This window comes from Diceros bicornis, chromosome 3, assembly GCF_020826845.1.
Source record: "Diceros bicornis minor isolate mBicDic1 chromosome 3, mDicBic1.mat.cur, whole genome shotgun sequence".
Lineage (NCBI taxonomy): Eukaryota > Metazoa > Chordata > Mammalia > Perissodactyla > Rhinocerotidae > Diceros > Diceros bicornis.
In genome coordinates, this window is record NC_080742.1 from 33,935,049 (window position 1) to 33,955,061 (window position 20,013).

Genomic DNA, 20,013 nt, shown 5'->3' on the forward strand with positions numbered 1-20,013 from the left:
ATATATATAATATATAATAATATATATACTGATGGTTGTAAGTTTTTTAGGTTCTCATTTTTAAACTATCATATTTTGGACGCGATCCCTTAAGTTCCTACTAACACATGATCTTTTAAAGTTAGCAAAGAATCTAAATTTTAAGGAGGGAAAACGCAGGCTTCATTTCTCTTTGTTTTGTACCCTTTAGAAGCACCGTGCACCAACTCTTTTGAATTGTATTTGCTAACTTAGAAACAAAACTTTAAAGGTAAATTTGGAAAATTAACTTGAAAGAAATACATAACAGTGGGTGACTTTTATCTATTTTTGGGGGGAGGGGCGAGTGTTTAAATCAGTTATGTAATTAAATTATATAGCGTCCTAAAATATATAACATGGGGTGAGGGCTTTAAAAATGATCCCATATAACAATACTTACATATACAGAACTAGTAAGAAGTCCATAACCACCAACAGCCAGCATTGCTTGCAAATTACATTCAATTGAAACTCTGCTGAAAGAGTTTATCCTCCACTGTAGTTTGGAATTGTGTGAAGGTATGTATATGTGCTGGATCTATGTAGATATATAATTCTTACACTTTATATATATATATTTAGACATCCATTCTTTTTAAATGTTTATGTGGTTAGTCACTTTAAGAGCATCAAAATAAAGTGTACGTTGGCTTACACTATCTCCCAGGTATTCCCAAACACTGATGAACAAAAATCTTTATATCGGAAATGAAGAGCTACCCATTTAAAGGAAAGAATGGGAAGGGGAACTCGATTTATTCTCATTTGTTTATCGCTAGTTGTTCCCCCCTCTCTGCAAATTCATTTGAATAGCTTTCAAGCCGGAAAATGGAAATGTGGCTCCTGCCCTCTATTTCAACGGCGGCAGCAGCGTCCTGGCAACAGCGCAATTTTCTATCATCAAGGATAAATGGCATTGAACAGAACATTCTGATAAAAAAAAAAAAAAAAGAAAGAAAGAAGGGGAAAAAAAAAAAAAAAACCAGCTTCAGCCCAAGGAGCCCATGATTGCTGGCCTTCCTGTCTGTCATCCCTTTACAAAATCCTCTCCGCAAACCTGAGCGGCATGCTGTCAGAGCTAATAACGTCTTCTGAAGGGGCTAGGGGGTGGGTGGGGGGGAGACAGTCTTCTCTGCACAATGTTCTCATTTATTAAATGGAGTGCTTATTTTAAAATTGCAAATATCTTTGTTTGGTTCACTGCAAATTAAAACCAAGATGTAGGAAGTTACATGATGCAACAATTATTCGTGTCGTATCGGAGAATCAAACCCGTATCTCGCCCTTCTTCTGGTTAAGGTCGGATGAGGGAGAAGGGGGAATCTGGGGGAATCCAGGGCAGGAGGTTTTATGGTGGAAAAATACAAATCCGTTCGCCCTGCAGGTAAGCTGAGAGTAATTGAAAGCCAGAGGAGCGATGCCTGTTTCTACCAGGGAGAAGGAGCTGACTGCGATTCCGGGAGCGCGTGTGGGCGCGGTACTGGCGGCGACGCCTCACGCGGGTCGGGCAGAGCTCGGAGCAGAGCCACGGAGGTTTCCCGCGGGAGGCTTTGAACGTAATCGTGGCTATTTCTCGCCTACTGAGATTCCTTTCCACAAAAGGCCATTGTGCTTCAAGGAAATGGATCCCCGGGGTCCCCGTGCCCGCATAGGGGGTCCTGGAGAGGTTTAGAGAACACCCCTGGAGGCGTTCCCTGAGTCGTGCGCTACTCAGCAGCATCCCACACACCCAGGTGGGCTTGCAAGTGCTGGCCTTGGGCTTCTTCGAGGCCTGGGCTGATGCCTGGAGGTGGGCCGTCGGGCTTGACTGGTGACCGGCTCTAATGCCCAACGAGGTCTTGGGCCATCCACGCTCCTGCGTTTTGGACTAAAACCCACACAGCCCAAGGGGTGGGGGTTCAAGACGAGTGGAATGGGGAGCCGCAGTGTTGACACTACGTTTCTCTCGGATGGACCCCCAGGGAATTTTTTATCTCGTTGAGAGGGAGAGATGAGGGAGGGGACCTAAAATGAAGAGAGAATCAGATCTTAATATCCTTTAAAGCAGGTCAAAAGATAAGAAAAAGAAATAATCGAGAGGTATGTAAAGGACCCTAAAATGCGGAGACCCTAAGAAGAAGTAGGAGCGGTGGACCGAAGTCTGGATAGCGGAGATGTGGGGGCGCGGTGTGGGAGACGGGTAACCAGCTTGGTTTGTCAAGAGCTCCGGCAGCTGAGAACGGTGGGAGGAGGAGAATGATGGGGAAACCTTTGTTTAATGAGGAAACCTAATTATTGCGCATCTGGAAGTCTTGGTCCCAACTACAAGACGAAGGCGGGTACCCCCCTCCCAGGGATGCAGTGCGCATGCCCGAGCCATCGGCTCTGCGGCTCTGCGGGCTGAGGCGCACACGTGAGCCAACTGTGGCGGAGCCCCCGCCGGCAGCAGCGGCCAATAGAATCCCGCTCTTACTGCGCCTTCGGGACCCATTGACCATCTCGGTTCCCCCACAATAGGCCTTTAAACCCCACTTTAAAAATAAAGGGTGTTTTAGTATTGATTCTTACCTTGGCACGCTAGAGTTCTGTGGGAAATAGACACATTTTAGAACTACAAATAAATTTACTACAAGCAAGGGTTAAAGTATTCAAAATTTAAGAAAAAGTTAGAAGGCGAGAGAGGAGTCTGTTCAAAGAGCACTGGCGGGAAGTCAGGGAATCCTGGGACTGCTGACTTCAGAGCCCTGAGGCTTGGGTCAGAGTTGAATCTCTCGAGCCTTATCTGTCACATGAAAAGCACACCTACCTCTGACCAAATGAGTTGCAGAAGCAGAAACATTACCTGTACAGGCCTGGCTTGGGAAAACAACCCCAAACCCGGCTTTCTCCACCCCAGTCTCAACTCCCACGGTTGCCAGGGAGATGGGAAGCTAGAACACCTGTCCTCCATCCCCCTCCTTTCCCAGACACCAAAGTGGCCCCTGTGGTGAGGTCCATGTGTTAGCTCCCACATCTGTGAAATGGGGCTAATTATAGAAGGGCAGAGAGAACTAGAAAGGTAAAAAAGTGACAGGAATTTCCAGCCTGTCTGGGCTTCTCACACCTCCACCCAAGCTCTGAGGCTGGAAACGATGAGTTTGATGCTCTGGAGCTGCAGAAGGGCAGGGACAGCTGGGAAATATTACCTATCCTGCCCCTTCTGTGCACCAACATGCTGCCTGCCCTCGCTGCAGCACCATCCTGACAGTTACCAACCACCCTGTACTCTTCCCACCATATATCCCTGCCAGAATTACTGCCCACAAATGAGCCTCCAATGCCCCTGTCTGAGAACACGCCTGTGTATGACAGGAAAGTTGCTTGTGCATGTCACTGAAATAAAACAGGTGGGGATTATTATTTGCAGTACCTCTTCCCTTTTGTGTAATTCACAAGTCTCCCATGTAGGATTAGGCTTCAAATGCATTTGGTCAGGTACATACTTTTTAGTGCTTAACTCAAACACTGTGATGCTTAAATCCATCCCAGCAGTGCCTCTGTTTGTCTTAGTTCTCTCTTTATAACCCTCCAGGCCTACAATTATAACAGCTTTTTTTTTTTTTTGGAGACTGTGAACCAGAGTCCCACCCCAGCACTCCAAAATGCAAGACTCTAGAGATTGACTTCAAGGTTTTAACTGTTAATCTAAGATCAATGTTATTGGACCAATAAGTATTAAGTTGACATACTGTTAAGCATGTAGCTGCCAGCATCCATGTCTATTTGTGAAGGGGATACCCACTGAATTTTCAGAAATGCCAGCTGATAGTCTCTGCACAGAGTAAAAAAACTTTATCACAATTGTCTTTCGGGATTGTCTTTGCAAAAATTAAGCTTTCTCCTAAACTGGCCCAATAAAATCAAAAGAGGCTTCAAGACGAGATGGCCATGTTGTTTAAACTACTTCTTGAAGACTAGATTTTATGCTTTTTCTTATAATTGACTTCTCTTTGTGCTTTAAGGAAAATAATAGTGAATTTGAAAGAAAATATAGACCTGAAAAAGAAAAGTCCATCAGCCAGTCAATAATTTTCGTTGTCCCTCAGTTGAAGCAAAATCCTACTTCCCTGCCTTGGGCGTGGCTACGATAAGCGAAGGAGTTTTTCTTCTTGAGCATTTTGGGTAAAATTGAACCAACATAAGTCTCAGACTCGTGTCCCAGCCTCTTTCTCCAGGCAGGTTTCAGATCATCCATGAGGCTAACTTGGATGACAACTCACTGTCACGTCTGAAAGAAGAAAGACCAGCAGGCTGGGGGTCAGGAGGGGAGCACTGAGGTGCAGACTCGGGACCATGACCCGGAACCCAGCTTGGGCCACAGCTGCAGCATTTGGAGCTGCTGTTTACAGCTCTGACCCAGACTGCCCTGCAGTCTCTTTGTCTCCCATGAGCGGCCCTTGGGGTACCTACTGGCTCCCGCCCATCCCATCAGGCATGGCTGGCCATTAGCACCCAGTGCCAGTAGGACTTGTTGATCAACCAGCTGAGCTGGGAACACGTCCTTCGCATGTGGCGCTGTCCCCCTCTGATTTCAATTGTAATTCATCAAGTTATAGGGAAATGGCAAAGGAGGGTAAGGAGGAAGATTACTGAGGATGACTACAAAAATGGAATTGACAGTACAGAGACTTCTAGGAACCAACACTGCCTTCTCTGTGAGGGCTCTGAAGGCTGTGCCCACAAATCAGCTGGGACTGGTCAAACCTCCTACCCTGTCAAGTTTTGGAGGAATTTGGGGGGAGGGGGATTCCCGTTCCTCTAGCAAAGGTCAGCCTGGGAGCAAGAAGGAGGCTAGGGAGCTGGGGGCTCTCAATCCCACTGAGACTTCTTGAGGCGCCTTCTCTCTCCATCTGCCCCTGCCTGCTCTCTTGATTAGGCTCTGGTGCCTGGGACCCCCTGAACATCCTGCGGGAGTTATTCGAAGGACACTAAAGCTGTTCCAGGAAGCGTTCCTCTATTCTCTCAAGACCAGGCAGCTAACACAAGCCAGTCTTCGGGAGAGCAGCTGGACAGGGGACTCTGGACCAAGCGCAGTACTCTTTGGAATCCCCAGGCTGTGGGCAGGTAGCCAGCAAGGTGAATACACGTTGCCCAGGCTGGCATTTTCAAACAACATGGATTACAGGCTGCATCTTGAATATGAATTAGCCTTCTGCGCTGGCGTGACTTCCCTTTGAAACTCAACTTGTCAAAGTATGGTTTTAATTAAACGTCTTCCGGCCCCGAAAGATTACATGTTTTGTAAAATATATCCTAGCGTGAAATTTACTTCCACGATCTGAAATTAGGTTCCTTGTAAATGTTTTCATAAAAAAGAACTAGGAAGGGGGTGTGTGTGAGAATGGAGCAGTTCATACTCGCTGCGTTCCTTTAAAACGTCCTGCCAGCCAGCCCCGGGGCCCTCCAGCCCCGGCTGGGACGGGGAAGAGACAGCGCGCCCAGGACGCGCAGGTAACCCGAACCCGCCCCGGCAGAGCAGGGGCGGCCCGCGCAGCTTTTGCAGTTGGAGACAATTCAGTAGACAGACAAGTTAATCCCGCACTGATTTGTTTCGGATCCATCTGCAGGACGCCGGATACCACCTTCGGCTGCTGCTGCAGACACCTGCCTCCCTCCCCACCTCGGACCGCTGTGCTTGTCCCAAGAAAGAGAGAAGAGAGAATAGGGTGCAGAATGGCCCTCAGCAGCATTCAAGACAACACTTCACTTTTTAAATTTAAAGTTCTCCTTGAAGAATTCCTAATATTTAGAACAAAACCAATGTGGATCGATAGCCGTCCTAACAGACTGTCCAAAACTGCTCCAAACCAATGTCAAAGCTTCTCTTGACGGAGAAGGGCCCCCTGAGGTTTTCTATCACCTACGTGGGGGCGTCTGTCACCCACGTAGCCCTCAGAGAAAAAGGACCCTATTTCCCTGCAGGGGGGAGGGGAAGGTACCTGCGCACGTTACGTTTTTCTATTCAATACAGAATTAAGAGCTGGGTCCCTGTGGAATTCTCTTTTCCTAACTACTCTCTGAGGAACCCGCCAATTCTGGCGGGATTTGCTGGATTCGAGTAAAACTTGGCGCACATGGGATGGGGTATGATGTGGAGGAAGAGGGAGGCGGGTGCATCTCCTTTCTGCCAGATAATTGGGATCCAAGAAACGAGGAGCGGGTGGTGCTGTAGGGAGAGTTATTTACCGCCCTCCACCTGAAATAAGCAAGACCAATAACGCTCCTCGATTTTCGCCCTGTTTACTCCATTCCCATTCAGTGATTGGCAAAGCAGGCCCCGAAGGCAAAGGCAATAACGGCTCCTCGCTCTCCTTACTAGGGAAATGTGTAGGCATTTGAAGTGTACTAAAAATAAACGAAAGAGCGAGAAAATGAAAAGGGGACAGAGTGACAATTTGCGGCAATTAAAGCGTCTGCGCATGTTGCCGGGGGAACAGGGACCCACAGCGGTCTTTGTTTTCCCAGGCCTGATGATATGACTAACTCGTTAGAGAATTTTCGTCCCAGGTTGTGCGTGCGTGCGTGTGCGCGCGCGTGCGCGCGCGCATTCAGCAGCCAAGGATCCCGGTGGAAGGGCCGGATCCGTGGGGAAGGGGGAGCCTGGGACCATTTCTGGGCCCCTGAAAACCCGGTTGGCAGCGGGAGAGAGCGGGGTCCAGCTCCCTCAGCCTCCCCCTCCGCCCCCAGCCTGTCACAAGCAAGAGCCCGTCTGTTAGCGCTCAGCCGCCACCTCTTCCAGGAACTCTGGAGCAAGTTTTCAGCTCTAAGGTGCCTAACTTTAGAGGAGAAAAACATAATAATACTAACCTTTATTTCACAACCACCGGAGATGCAAAGGGTAAGGGGTGGGGAGGAGGGGAAAGTGGGGCGGCCAGCCAATTCAAAGCTTGGGAGACATTTTGACAGCGCGCTTGAAATATTACTCTTAATTTTTGGAAGACTTTCAAGAAGAGAAAGGGGAGTGGGGTGGGGTGGGGGTGGGTGGAGAGAACCACAACTTTCTCCTGTCTGTCGCTAGAGCGTCCAGAGAGGGCTCCAACCTCCGCCACCCGCGGGAACACACAGTGGGAAATTGCTTCAAGACACAAGAGGGCTCGCTTCTTTCCTCAAACCCTACCTGAGCCGTGAACTTCGAGAAAGGGTGGGAAAGGGGAGTCCTGGGTCTCAAAAATCTGCATAGCCCGGAACCCTGAGATTGGAAGGGTAACCCCAGGCTGTGCGCTCCGCCTGGGCCTGACTCCGGCCGCCCAGCACTGCGCCCACACTAGCATCCCTTGTGGATCAGGCCCCCATCCCCACCTCCAGCTCCTCCCCACCCCACCCTTGTCTAGGGCCACGGAAGGGGGAGGGAGCCACACTGTGCAGCCACCGCCAAAGTCCAGCTCGGGCTGGCTTCAATGAAAGCTGGCAAATCCGGCGAGTCTCGCAGAAATTTTCTTCGACCCTAATTCAATTTTAAAGCGGATTTTTACTATTAAAAACGCTGCCGAGCAACACATTGAATTAATCTGACTGTACGGTTTTAATTACAGTGAGGGTTTCTCTACAAATCTGTACAAGACAGTGGCTGGCTCTTGGAGGATCTCTGCCTCCTGAATTCCATTATCCCGCCCCGCGTTCCCCGCAGACAGCGGCGCCTGGAAGCCAGCTGCGGGTGCGGGCGTTCCTGTCGCCCTCCCGACTCCTGCCCTCCCCCGTCCCTTCTTTCACCCCAGCCCCAAGGAGAGCCCAGGACGCCTGCCTGTCTGTTTGGGATTGCTGTACTGAAATCTCAAAACCCTAGGCTAGCTTTTTAACTCTTGGGACCAAGACCTTTGAGCCTCTAGAGCCTCATTCTTAAAATGGCTCTTTTGTCCGGGGAGGGCGACCTCTTTTGTAATTTTTTTAAGGGTCCTCCTGCTTCAACTTCGCAGCTGTCAAAGTGAGCAAAGAGATGCCCTTGGTGTTTGAGGGAAAAGCAAGCTAGGGGTGGGGAGGAGAGGAAGAGAAAGGGGTAGAGAAGACTAGCGGATGGATGGCTAGGAACTAGGGTCTAGCCGTCCCTCCGGGTCCCGGAGTAAATACAGGTGGCGCAGACCCGCTGGCAAACAGGGCTGCTTTTATCAGTCTTAGTTTTGCCTATTTGTTGTGCAACTAACATTGCAGGGCAGTGGTCCCTAGGGAACAGGATGGAGCAGAAAACTTGAAGAGAGGTCCTCTCAAAATGAAGCAGACACTCACACCTTCTGTCTCTCCTTCACTCTCGTATATTCATTCTCTCTCTAACTCTCTCTGTCTTTTCCACTCTCTCTGCTTCCCTCTCCACCTTCCATGTGGGAAGATGGTGAACCTGAATATGAACCCAAATATGTATCCAAAAGGACACAACTTTCAGTGCATATTTAAAGAAGTAAAGGCTGTGAGCTCTGTGGGGGAACGGGCCTCACTTGACAGAAAGAGAGGCAACATTTTTGCTATCTGCACAAAATTAGTGAAACCTTCAGAAAAATACTATTTCATTCCCCTGGGTAGGATGGGGGAAGGCTTTCTTTCTCCTGGATTTGTGTAAAAAAGAATTTTATTTGGAACAAAAAAAAAGAGAAGGGGCACAGTTGGGAGAATGGGTTTTAAAAAAATAACCCTCACTTCTTCTAAGGGGTCTCAAATTGTTTGCCCTCTAAGGAAAGTTTTGCTAAAAACCTAATAAATTGCCTTTCCATTTATTGGCATGTTACAAAATAAAGGGGATAAGAAGTGCCTATGAACAGGTATGAATATGAAAATCACCAGGGCATTTACAGCACAAGGGTAGTCAGGTATAGAACAACTCTCTAATGAAAAACAGTTTCCATTCCTTTTTCTGTTGTAACAAGAGAACCACCTAAGAGCTCACAGGAGAGCAAGAGGATGTTTTCCATCCCAGGTTTTCCTGAAGAGCTGTCCTAAGCCTGGCTCTCCCTTAGTGTAGAGGCGTTTGCTGTGACTTTGTTATTGTTCCTGCTGATGAAGGGATGAAGGGATCAAAACAGAGGATGCTTCCAGGCATTTAGGAAGACGCTGGGCCAGCTATATTAACTCCTTATTATGCCTAAAAATAGTCAGTCGGCCGTTTCCTGTTGATGCTTGTTCCCTGCCACTCTAGGGCTGCATTTATCCTCCTATGGTCAGGGGGTCCTGGTTTCCAAAGACTGCCTTGATGAAAGCTGACTTCTAACACCCCTGCCCTTCCCCCTTGCCCTGCTACATTTCCCAACAGGGCAAATATGGGGGGCTCAGCCTTGGTTTATCCAACAGATTAAAAAGACCAACATCACCATTTATCTTTTTTTAATCTAAGTGTTTAAACATTGTTGAGTTCTTTTTTCCTGGACTGAGAGAAAGAAGACTATTTATGTATTAGGGATTGGGGTCCTATGCTTGATAAAAGAGAAAAGAGAGAGGGAGAAAGGAAGGAAGGAAAGAAAGAAAGAAGGAAAGAAAGAAGCAAAGAAAGAGAACAACTTCCGTATACAATCCCAAAACTGAATAAGGTAGAAACATATGTTGTTTTCCCCTTGAATCCACTCTAGGCTCCTAATATTGGCTTCTTCTGTTAAGAAAGCTTTGAATGCTCACACAGCCTGGGAATGGGGTCAGGGAGAGTCAAAAGGTGTTCAATTTGAGGACCTGGTTGGCTTCATTTTCATAATTCCCCTGGACTCCAGTTTTGAAAAGACTTGGATCAGGAGCCTCTAGGCTGGAACATGCTTAGTTAATATTCTCCAAATTGGACAGCCTAGAAAAAGTCTGTGAAGCTCCCAGTGGGAATCACTGGCTCTGGTGGGCCAGTACCATCCATGTTGGGGTTTGCTAACTACCTGTTCTTGGGACCCAGGACTGCAGAGATGAGGGAGATGTTGTCCCCAGACTTCAGCGAGCCTCTTTTTGGGTGTGCAGTAAACAAGGCCCACTTTTTAGCCGGATTTTGGGGAGCCTGGGAAGGGAGGGTGTTAATATGGGCATTATAGTTCTATCACTGGAGAAAACACCATCATCTCAGTGTTTTCTTGCATAGTCTGATACTTTGGGCTACTCCTGAAGATATCATCACTGGGCTGGGCCAAGAAAGAGAAAGAGGCAGCTCTCATATTCCCCCCAAGCTTTCCCAGGTGTGTACGTTGGGGGAGGGGACAAGGTGCCTGCGTTTTCAGGAGATCAAGCATCCTTTCCCTATACACAAACAGAATTTTACATTGAATGGGGAAAAGACTAGCAGGAATTTTTTTTCCACCAACATCTCCCATTGAGAAGAGGGTTCTTAGCATGGCTATGTAAATCAATACTGAGTTATTTCTTTGAATTCAAAGGCTATTTATCCAGGTCTAATTTCTTTAGAATTAACGTGATAACTGAGCCCAACTTAGCAACCAAACCCAGTCAGGCCCTGCCAGGCTTGAATGTACTTCTACAGCCCGCACAGGCTGCAGACCCTGGGCCAGCACCCAACGCACTCCCTGGCCTACGAGTGCGTGCAGACACCCGTCCATAGCAAGGGATTTTCCCACCCAAAGAGCCCATTCCTGCCACAATGGCCTTGGGCACGCTGACCCACTCGGTCTTGTGTTGGCAATCTGTAAGTATTTCTCTCTAAATTACACTGACAGCTGAATACAAGCCCCAACACCTTAAAAAGCAAAAAGCAGTTTAGGCCTCAAATCCTGCCTCTTAAAACTTCTTAGTGAATATGACTCGCAGCTACTAAAGGCCCTAAAAGAGCCTTAAGCCTCCCAGTCCTTCAGATTGCTGGCTTTACTTCTATTTTGAATGATAAAGACTTCGCGGGCCTCGCCTGCCCTCCTCTTCCCACCCCCAACGGCTGGCCTGGGTTCCCCAGCGGGCAAAACAAAGAGGTAGGAGCCAAGGCAGGGCTGGCGGCGAGCCGGGCGCAGGGGCCTGGAGCCCCCGAGGTGTGCGCCCTCCCTGTGAGGCGAGAGGTCTTGAAAAATTGAACCCTGAAAAATTCTCGAGTTCTTGCCTTTCGCAGAAGGTCTGGAGGTGCGGGCTGAACTAGAACAAACCAGGGCTCGTTACTGCCGCCCAAGACACTGGGCGAAGGACTCGGAAGCCGAGATGCCAGGTTCAGTTGGAGAGAAATGACCGCGAGGAGCGGCCCCTGCCGAAGACAGTCAACTGCGCGCCGAACTCCTCGCGCCGAGCCTGGTGGCAGAGGCCACACGTGGCAGCCACTCGCCGCGCGCCACCTTGGCGCACTGCGTGGGGCCAGACTAACTCTCCGGCTAGCTAGTCCCGGGACTAGCCTGAAAGCCGGACGCTCAAACGTAACAGTACGGATTCTGTCCGGCAAGCGCGCACAGACCTATGCCAAGCCGGGAAAGACCCCTTGCTCGCTCCGCTCTTCAGCCCCTGACTGACTGAGCCCAATCTGGGGCTCTCAGCAGGACCTTTTTCTCATGTGCAACTACTGCTACCTCGGTGCAGTGCACACTTGCTCCTCTGGAACACAGTGCTGGGATTTTATCCTCTATCTAATGGGGGGAGGGATGAGAGCCCCGAAGCTACGACCCGGACAATTCCAGTCCTCTGGGCTTCCGCCGGCATTAAGCAAACAAGAAAAGAAAAAAAAATAGAGGCTGCTGCGCCCTGGATCTGGTGCTCAGTGCGGGAACCTTCCCGGGCCCCGCCACGACCCGCCCGGCTCTGGGTGCGGCCAGAGTTGGGGGAAGTCGGAGAGGAAAGCAGTGCACCTGCGAGCATATAGAGAGAAATACAGACGTGCACAGGGGGGGAAACGCCTTCACCGTGTTAACAGCAAGCTGCAGGGTATAAAGCAATAAAACTGCCACGTCTACCTGCTGGCTTTGAGGGCATTACAAACAAGCTCTGCGCACAGCCCGCGTGCACCGAGAGCGCGCCGGGGGAAGGGGGGATCGTTCCCTTTTTCTGACCTCCCCTGCTGTCCCCCCCCCCAATATACACGCCCTACATACATCTCCCCCTTACCAGCCCACCTTTCATTTTCCTCGAAGGTTTTTTTTTTGTTGTTTTAATTCACTGCCGATTTGTAAACGCGTGGATCGGGTTACTGGTTCGCGTGTTAAAGTGCACCTCTTGTTAAAAGGGGGGGAACAAGGCACGCCACTTAAAAATGAATTCAGAGTTACTGAACCGGCTCCCGAGGCTCAAGAAGTTAAGCGCGGCGGGCTGAGAGAGGGAGGGGGCGAGGAGAGTAAACGCTGCTGCCCTGGGAATCCTGGAGAAAACCCACGGGCAGCGAGCTTCAGGTCATCCGATAAAATGGAGGAAGGAAGGAAAGAAGAAAGAAAGAAAAAGAAAAAGACAAATTAACCTGGCGTCGCCTGGAGACCCCGGGCAGGGAGCTGGGTGAATCCATTAGCATAAGCCGCAGCCTCCGAGCTTCGCTCAGTATGTAAATAGAGTCCGAGCTGCTACGTCCGCAGCCACCTTTTCTGGTTACCGGGGCAAGCGGGCACCACTGAATTAGCCATTTCTCGGATTCCTTGGGTCGTATAACTTATAGAGTCCAAGTGAATAGGGGGCAAAGAAGCCATCAGTAGTTTTCCCAAAGGGAGACTCAGACTCGTCCCCGCAATCTCTGTACACGTTGACCCGGAGTTGTTAGATTGTACCTTTTCCCGTGTGGCCAAAGGCTCGCGGTTTGGGTCTATTCGCAGACTGAAAGCTGGCGCAAAGCCCATGGGGGTCTGCACCGCTCGCCCACCCAGTCCCGGTCCACTGGCAGTGCGGAATCCGGCGCCTCCCCACAGTGCCGGGACCGGCCCCGGGCGCGGCCCGGCCTGCCCTCCTCGGCGCCTTGTCCCCTGTCCGGCTCTCCTACCTGGTGGCCGGGCCTGAGCTGCGTGCCCGGGCTCTGCTGTCTCTGCTCGGCTGCCTGGACCTGAGTGGGCCTGGAGACCAGAGGGAAAAAGGCTAGATCCGCAGCCCTGGGCTGCTCCAAACTTAATGTCTTTCCCCAGTCCATCTTTGAAAGAGAAGTGGTTCTACCACCTGGATGTGCGGATATAAATCCCCTTGCAAATAATAAATGGATTAATAATAACAAGGTATGAAGTTCTTTTTATAGAAAAAAAGGAGAGAATTGAAACTAAATGCGGCAGTTAGACAACCATTTTGATAAGAGGATAATTGAGGCGACACTGGTGTATAATTAGAGGATAATTTATGCTATATCCACTTTTATTCCACCTCCCAAAATAAACCCAGTCCATAATCATTACAGGCAAATTGTTCTGAATTTTATAGCAGCAATTTGAACAAAGTACTGCAGTTAATCATGGGAGATTTTTGTGTATTCCTGATTAGAACTCTAATTGCCTCCTTCCAGAAAGTAAAAATAACTGTAAAACGACTCTATTTTTATCATTAACAATGTTGACAATAAAATAAAATCAATTGGAATTGTAATCGAGAGACAAATTTAGGACGAAGGCACTTTTCCTTGGGTAGTTTATATTGTAATCAAGATTTGCCAAACCACTAACCGCATGTATCATTTGCATATATTTGAAAGCATTACAGTAGCTTCTGTTTTCAATAGGAAAAAATGTATTACTGTCAGTCCTCCAAAGACTCGTTTTCAGAACAGGCTGCTGCGTTCTGGAAAAAAAAAAAAGATTTCTTCTCCTTTTTTGTTCAATATATAGGAAATACAGCCTGAAAGGACAGGCACCTCGCCAGAATAGGAACTGATTTTTCTTTTTCTTTACCCTCACCCACGAGGTGGGGCCCAGGTGTGGGGGTTCTTCTTCACTCTGTGGTTTCAATAAAGTACGTCTTGAAAAATCCACGGTGACAATGCGCTCCCGCGGGACTCTAGTGGGGGAGGGGAGGAGGTCAAGGGAGGGGACCTCGCTTTAAATGCAGAGGGCAGCTTCTGAGCACAGGCAGCCTGCTAGGGTGCAAGGGGACTGAGAGAGAGCAGCCCTCGGCCAGGCTGTTCCAGGGCTGCGGTACTGGGAACTGAGGCTCCAGGTTTGGGGGCGCGAGCTGTGGAGGGAGGCGTCGGCGGCGGGCCGGGCGGAGGCACCTCCCTCCCCAGCGGCCCTGTGCGCCGCGCCGCGAGGCCCCCGGGCTGCAGCTCAGGGCTGGGATTGGAGTTGCAGAAGGTAGGCGAAGAAGTCGGCGAGCGGCGCACACACCAGTAGAAGCCGTGCGCCTGTGACGTCAGGGGGCGACTGACCAATGGGGAGGCGCTGCCCTTTGGAGACAAACCATTCGACTCGTGGCGTCTGCATCAAGTCTGAAAGCAGAGGCGCAACTTTCGCAGAATCCACCTTAAAATCTCTGCCTTAAACTGCACCAGCCCCCAAAAAATCCAAGGGGGGAAAAACAGGGGGGGAGAGCAGATTCCCCCCTCCCCCCTCTCCTCTCCCATCCCTCCCCCTTCCTCCTCCCTTTGAGTTAACAAGGCCCCGCTCACTATATCTCTTTATATTAAAAATATATATATTAGAGAAGAGCGAGGGAGAGGGAGAACCACCTCCGCCCCCTCTTTTTTTTTTTTTTTTTTTATTTTTTTGCAAGGATCCCAAGAGCTAAGGTGGCTGCAGAGGGGAGAGCGGCGCGAGCCAAGTGGGGGGAGGGTGGAGGAAACCCGGGAGAAGGCTTTCTCCAGCCCCCAAAGTTTTGATGATGACCATGACTACGATGGCTGACGGCTTGGAAGGCCAGGACTCGTCCAAATCCGCCTTCATGGAGTTCGGGCAACAACAGCAGCAGCAGCAGCAGCAGCAGCAGCAGCAACAGCAGCAGCAGCAGCCGCCGCCGCCGCCGCCGCACTCGCAGCAGAGCTCCCCGGCCATGGCAGGCGCGCACTACCCTCTGCACTGCCTGCACTCGGCGGCGGCGGCGGCGGCGGCGGCCGGCTCGCACCACCACCACCACCAGCACCACCACCACGGCTCGCCCTACGCGTCGGGCGGCGGCAACTCCTACAACCACCGCTCGCTCGCCGCCTACCCCTACATGAGCCACTCGCAGCACAGCCCTTACCTCCAGTCCTACCACAACAGCAGCGCGGCCGCCCAGACGCGAGGGGACGACACAGGTGAGAGGCCGCTTGGGCAGCTCGCTTCTCCCGCCTCCCGGCTGCCCCCCACCCCGCCCGCCCCGCTCACTTCCTCAACGCCAGGGCCTCCGCCGGCCCCCTCCCCTAGGCGGCCCGGCGCGCCCCCGGCCAGGCCTCGTGCGCGCCCGCTCGCCTGGCGCCTGCCTGCCGGCCTCGCCCAGCCGGGCCTCTTCCCGCCGCCGCGGACCCTCGGCTTCCTCGCGGCGCGGCCCGCCTCCCTCCCCGGTGTCTCGCGCGCCGCTCGGGCCGCGCCTCCAGCTCGGCGCAGGCTTCGCTCCACGAGTTGGCCCGCACTGCTCTCTCCAGCCCGCTGGGTCTTTGCGCCCTTTGCCTTCCTCCTCCCCTCTGGGCTGTGACCCGCGTTTGGCAGGACTGGGGACATTTTTGGGCCGGAACTGGGGAGCGTGTTTTGCTCCCCAACCCAATCTGGGCGGCCAGTGGCCTACTTTGCGTGAGGCGCCCGGTGCGATTTGGTGACCCAGAGGGAAGCTGGCGTGGCCTCTGGCTCTGGTTAAGCTGGTGACAATTGGCCTCTTTCCCGCGGACTTTGAGGTGTCCCCCCCCACCCCCGACCGGGCACCCTCCCTCTGGGTTTTCAATACAATGTTGGCTGCTCCTTTGTTCGTGGAGGCGAAGCAGAGGGACCTCGGGCGGGTGGTTCTCAGCATCCGAGGGGGCAAAGTTGCCGTGCGAGGTTCAGCCTGCTCGGGTGCTGGTCTGTGCGGCTGGTTGTGTTGTGTTTGGGGTTTTGGTCCCTCTCAGAATCATTTCGAATATGCCGAGGGGTCTTGATGCACCGGGCTTGGAGCTAGTGACATCAAGTCAACTGGCCGCAGAAACACCAGGGTGGCTCAAGCACAGCTTAAGGCACTGTAAAGCCAGGCCGAGGCGCCCCGCTTGGCGGCGAGAGCAGCCGCCCTGCGGCGCCGCGCGTCCCAGAGAGCGGCCGGCGCCGCCTCCGCTCCGGCGGAGCGAGGCTGTTTGCCCGAGGGCCGAAGGCGCTCCCTCGGTCTAGCCACCGCGCATTGTTAGAGCCAGAGTCTGGGTCGGGGAGAAGCTTTCTCAGCGGCTGGGAGCGCCCGGGCATCGTGAACCCAGAGAGGTCAGGGTGGCGTGGGGGCGCTCCGAGGAAACCTTTATGGGCCTTTGGGGAGACCCGGCGCAGTCCAGACCAAACTCAGGGGGACTGCAGCAGTAGCCTCATGGGTGACCGCTCCTCTATATCCTTTGCTTGCAGATCAACAAAAAACCACAGTGATTGAAAACGGGGAAATCAGGTTCAATGGAAAAGGGAAAAAGATTCGGAAGCCTCGGACCATTTATTCCAGCCTGCAGCTCCAGGCTTTAAACCATCGCTTTCAGCAGACTCAGTACCTGGCCCTTCCCGAGAGAGCTGAACTGGCAGCTTCCTTAGGACTGACACAAACACAGGTAATTCCCGAGAAGCCCGAATATCCCTGAAATGCTGACCCCGCTTGCAGATCGGGCAGGGAGCACTCAGGAGGAATTCTTGGCCTAGTCAACCAAGGATGGAAGGAGCTTAATGACAAATGCCTTTGCTCCAGTTATGCACTTTCCCGGGACAACACAGTTTGGAATAAATGACCTGGTATTGAATACTGGATTGGATTTGCACATCCTCCCAACCCTCGGCGACCCCACCCCAGCCTAGTGTCCTTTGGTGACCAAACTCATAATTTAATCAAGTCATATTCCAGAGCAGAATAACACAAAAGGGAACAAACATGTAGGAGAAAGAGAAAAAGATGTTCAGATCAGGAGGCAGAATAAGACCTATGTTTTTTAAGGCTCTTTTTGTGGGCCCTACGACTTAATGAGAATTTCAACTCGTTGACATAGAAAGAAAGAATTATGAAGTGAAATGGGGTGGAGGAGAAGAACCAGATAGCCATAGGCTCCAACAGGATTTTGTTAAGGGACCAAGGTGCAAACTATTCATTCTAGGATGGGTGAGGTGGCTTTTCTGAAGATTGCCCTAAGCCCAATGGTTAAATCATACTGGGTAACCGGCTGGTGCAGGTTGAGGTACCTCCTTGGAGGACAGGCCTTGGGAGCAATGGCAGAGTTGGAGATCAAAGAGAAATGCTCCCCAAATTACAGCAGGTGATGCCTCAGTTAAGTACAGTTGCTGAAGTTCTCCTGTCCTACTAATTTGAAAGACATACGGGGCATTTCAGACTTCACAGGAAGTGGCTTAGGCAGATACATTAGGACCCTGGTCATAAAGCCAAGCTGCACTCACCAGTGGTTTTTGTCCTTGCTGACTAATTTAGCTGTGTGGGGTAGAAGGCCTCATCTGAGGTAGATGATCTTCAGCAAGGGACTTCAGGTTTTATGAGACTCTTACTAGGGAATGACTGTGTGGTGCCTTAGAACAGACGCTCCTTAAGCTCTTCTTTTCAATTCAACCTGCTTTCTCTTGCCATATTGCCACTGGAAATATCTGGGGTTTGATATGAAGGAATTCCTGCTACTTAGTAACTTGGATTCCTCTTGGAAAAGCAGATTCCTATGGCTAAGGAATTTAGGTAAAGGAAGCTGCACCACAGAATTTCCTTCTTCAAATCAAGTAGATCTGGGATGTTAGCATCTGCAAAGATGCTCCAATCCCAGATTCTTGATTCACATTTAATTTTCAGGAGCCCTTTGACTTTTAGTGACTGCACTAACAATCATGTGGTGATTGTTGACCACAATTTGACTAAGCAACATACAAAGTAGGGAATGAGGGAGGTACAATCTCTAATCCCTACAGGATTATGGGGATATATTTATGTCTAGAGAAAGATGCTCCGTGCAGTCTATGGCATGTGCAGTATAACACATAGGTATATTCAAGGCATTTGGTTATAAATGTACAGGCTTTAATCTGTTCATAGTCATTTGCTAGATGCCAGGTTTGGGGGTTGGTAAGTATAAAAACAGACTATCAGAGGAAGTGCATTCAATTGGCTTTGATCTGAAAAGTTCTCTGTATAAAAATCCTCCTTTAGACTTTGAACCCATGCATCTCATTCGCCTTCATTCTTATTTTATTCTTATTTATGCTGTTGTTTTAAACCTAGACTTACATCCAACTGAAGAGCTACAATGACTTGAGGTATCCAGACGAGATACCTAGTAAATGGGGAAGAGTAGGTAGGAGGAGGCTAGAAAGAGGTGGAGCAAGGCGGGGACTTGAGGGCTTGGCTTGCGAGGGTGTTTTTTTTTTTTTTTGATATTGTTTCCAAAGCCTTGACTAGAGGCACCGGTCGACATTTTTGGGGCCTAATGATCGCTGCTGCCTCTCGTTCCAGGTGAAGATATGGTTTCAGAACAAACGCTCTAAGTTTAAGAAACTGCTGAAGCAGGGCAGTAACCCGCATGAGAGCGACCCTCTCCCGGGCTCAGCGGCCCTGTCGCCGCGCTCCCCGGCGCTGCCTCCGGTGTGGGACGTTTCCGCCTCGGCCAAGGGTGTCAGTATGCCTCCCAACAGCTACATGCCTGGCTATTCGCATTGGTACTCCTCTCCACACCAGGACACGATGCAGAGACCACAGATGATGTGAGTTGTCCGAGGGAAATCGAAACCCTAGGAAACGTCTGAACAAGGCAAGGAGGATCCAGGACCTGCTTGCATCTGCCAAATCGAGCCGAAGGAGCAGGCTCGGGAGAACTTTTGTGTGTGGCGAGACCGTCTGGGCGCTTGCTCGCTCACTCGCTCTCTATCCCTCCTTCCCTCTCCCTCTGTCTTCTGTCTCTCACTCTTCCCTTTCTTTTCCTCCTTCCTTCCCACTTTTCTTTTTTCCTTTCCTTTCCTCATCTTCCTTTTCCCTTGAGCAGCCTCAGTAATTGATCTTGCATTTAGGGAGAGTGAAAGAGAGAGAGAGAGAGACTGATTTCTATGCCAGCGCTCCTGAAACCCCTCACTGTAAGGACATTTTCCCTGACCCCTTGGGATCCAGGCTGTGAGCCTCTTCTTCTCTTTGGGAATATCCATCAAAACGACTTTTTTTACAGACGTTTTTCCCCACCAGAAGAATCTGTGCAAACATGGCAGCATTTTTACTTGTTTAATGAGCTTAAGACATTACATGATGCAAGAGAAGCATTTTGGACTCCTGCATTTTTATTTACCAATCCCAGACTGACCAAAAAAAAAAAAAAGAGAGAGAGGGAGAAAAAAAAAGAAAAAACCTTCACGTAACAGCCCTTCTCTAAAGAAAAAGGAAAAATTGGCTGTAAGATTAGAACATTGCCACAAAGGGAGCGCTGCATGTTTTATCAAAATGCAATGATCAAGAATGATGATTTAAAAAACAATAAACAAAAACCACTCTTTCCCCACCCCCACCCCTACACCCTGAACTGGAATCAGGAAAGACAGAGGAAACAACCAAAATCACCGTTCTATTGCTTTGATACCTTTACTAGGTGAATTGGTGGCATTCACTAAGCTAATAGGGACATTTATATGGAGAAACATTTCTGTATATATTGTTGAATTTTAGTTGTACATATACTTTGTATGTTTTTGTCTTCTTTCATATATGGAGTAAAAGCCACAAAATGCTGGGAGTGTCCTGTATATTTCTCTCTGTTTGTCTCTATCTCACCGCCCCCACCTTCCCTCCCAGTATATTTTCTATCACTCTTAAAAGAATTCCTGTTTCCTAAGGTGGGAAGCCCTATGCATAAACATAAAGTGCCTGCAAAGATGTGAGTTTTGCAGCACTAGGCTTTGTCTTAAGTACTTTAACATTAACCATAGATGTTTTCTCAGCTTCCTTTATATGTTATATTTTTATTGTAATTTCTACACACTTATCTATTTTTTTTAAACATTAGAATGATCTATCCCCAGGTTAACCTCTAGACATCCAGTAGTT

The 20,013-nt window shown here is 50.0% G+C and overlaps 1 protein-coding gene across 1 annotated transcript; it reads left to right on the top strand.

Annotated features, from left to right (window-relative positions):
- Positions 1-14,382: 14,382 nt before the first annotated feature.
- Positions 14,383-19,698, top strand: DLX6 (distal-less homeobox 6). Its single transcript, XM_058525943.1, has 3 exons — positions 14,383-15,103; positions 16,362-16,555; positions 18,442-19,698. Exons 1-3 carry the CDS (start codon positions 14,686-14,688, stop codon positions 18,691-18,693), a joined length of 864 nt encoding a protein of 287 aa, XP_058381926.1. The 5' UTR covers positions 14,383-14,685; the 3' UTR covers positions 18,694-19,698.
- The last annotated feature ends 315 nt before the right edge of the window (positions 19,699-20,013 follow it).

Excerpts from the sequence above, each read along its gene's own strand:
- DLX6 (XM_058525943.1), top strand. The coding sequence starts at position 14,686 with ATGATGACCATGACTACGATGGCTGACGGCTTGGAAGGCCAGGACTCG. Across the intron at positions 15,104-16,361 it reads GACGCGAGGGGACGACACAG|ATCAACAAAAAACCACAGTG; the intron begins GTGAGAGGCCGC and ends CTTTGCTTGCAG. Across the intron at positions 16,556-18,441 it reads TAGGACTGACACAAACACAG|GTGAAGATATGGTTTCAGAA; the intron begins GTAATTCCCGAG and ends CTCTCGTTCCAG.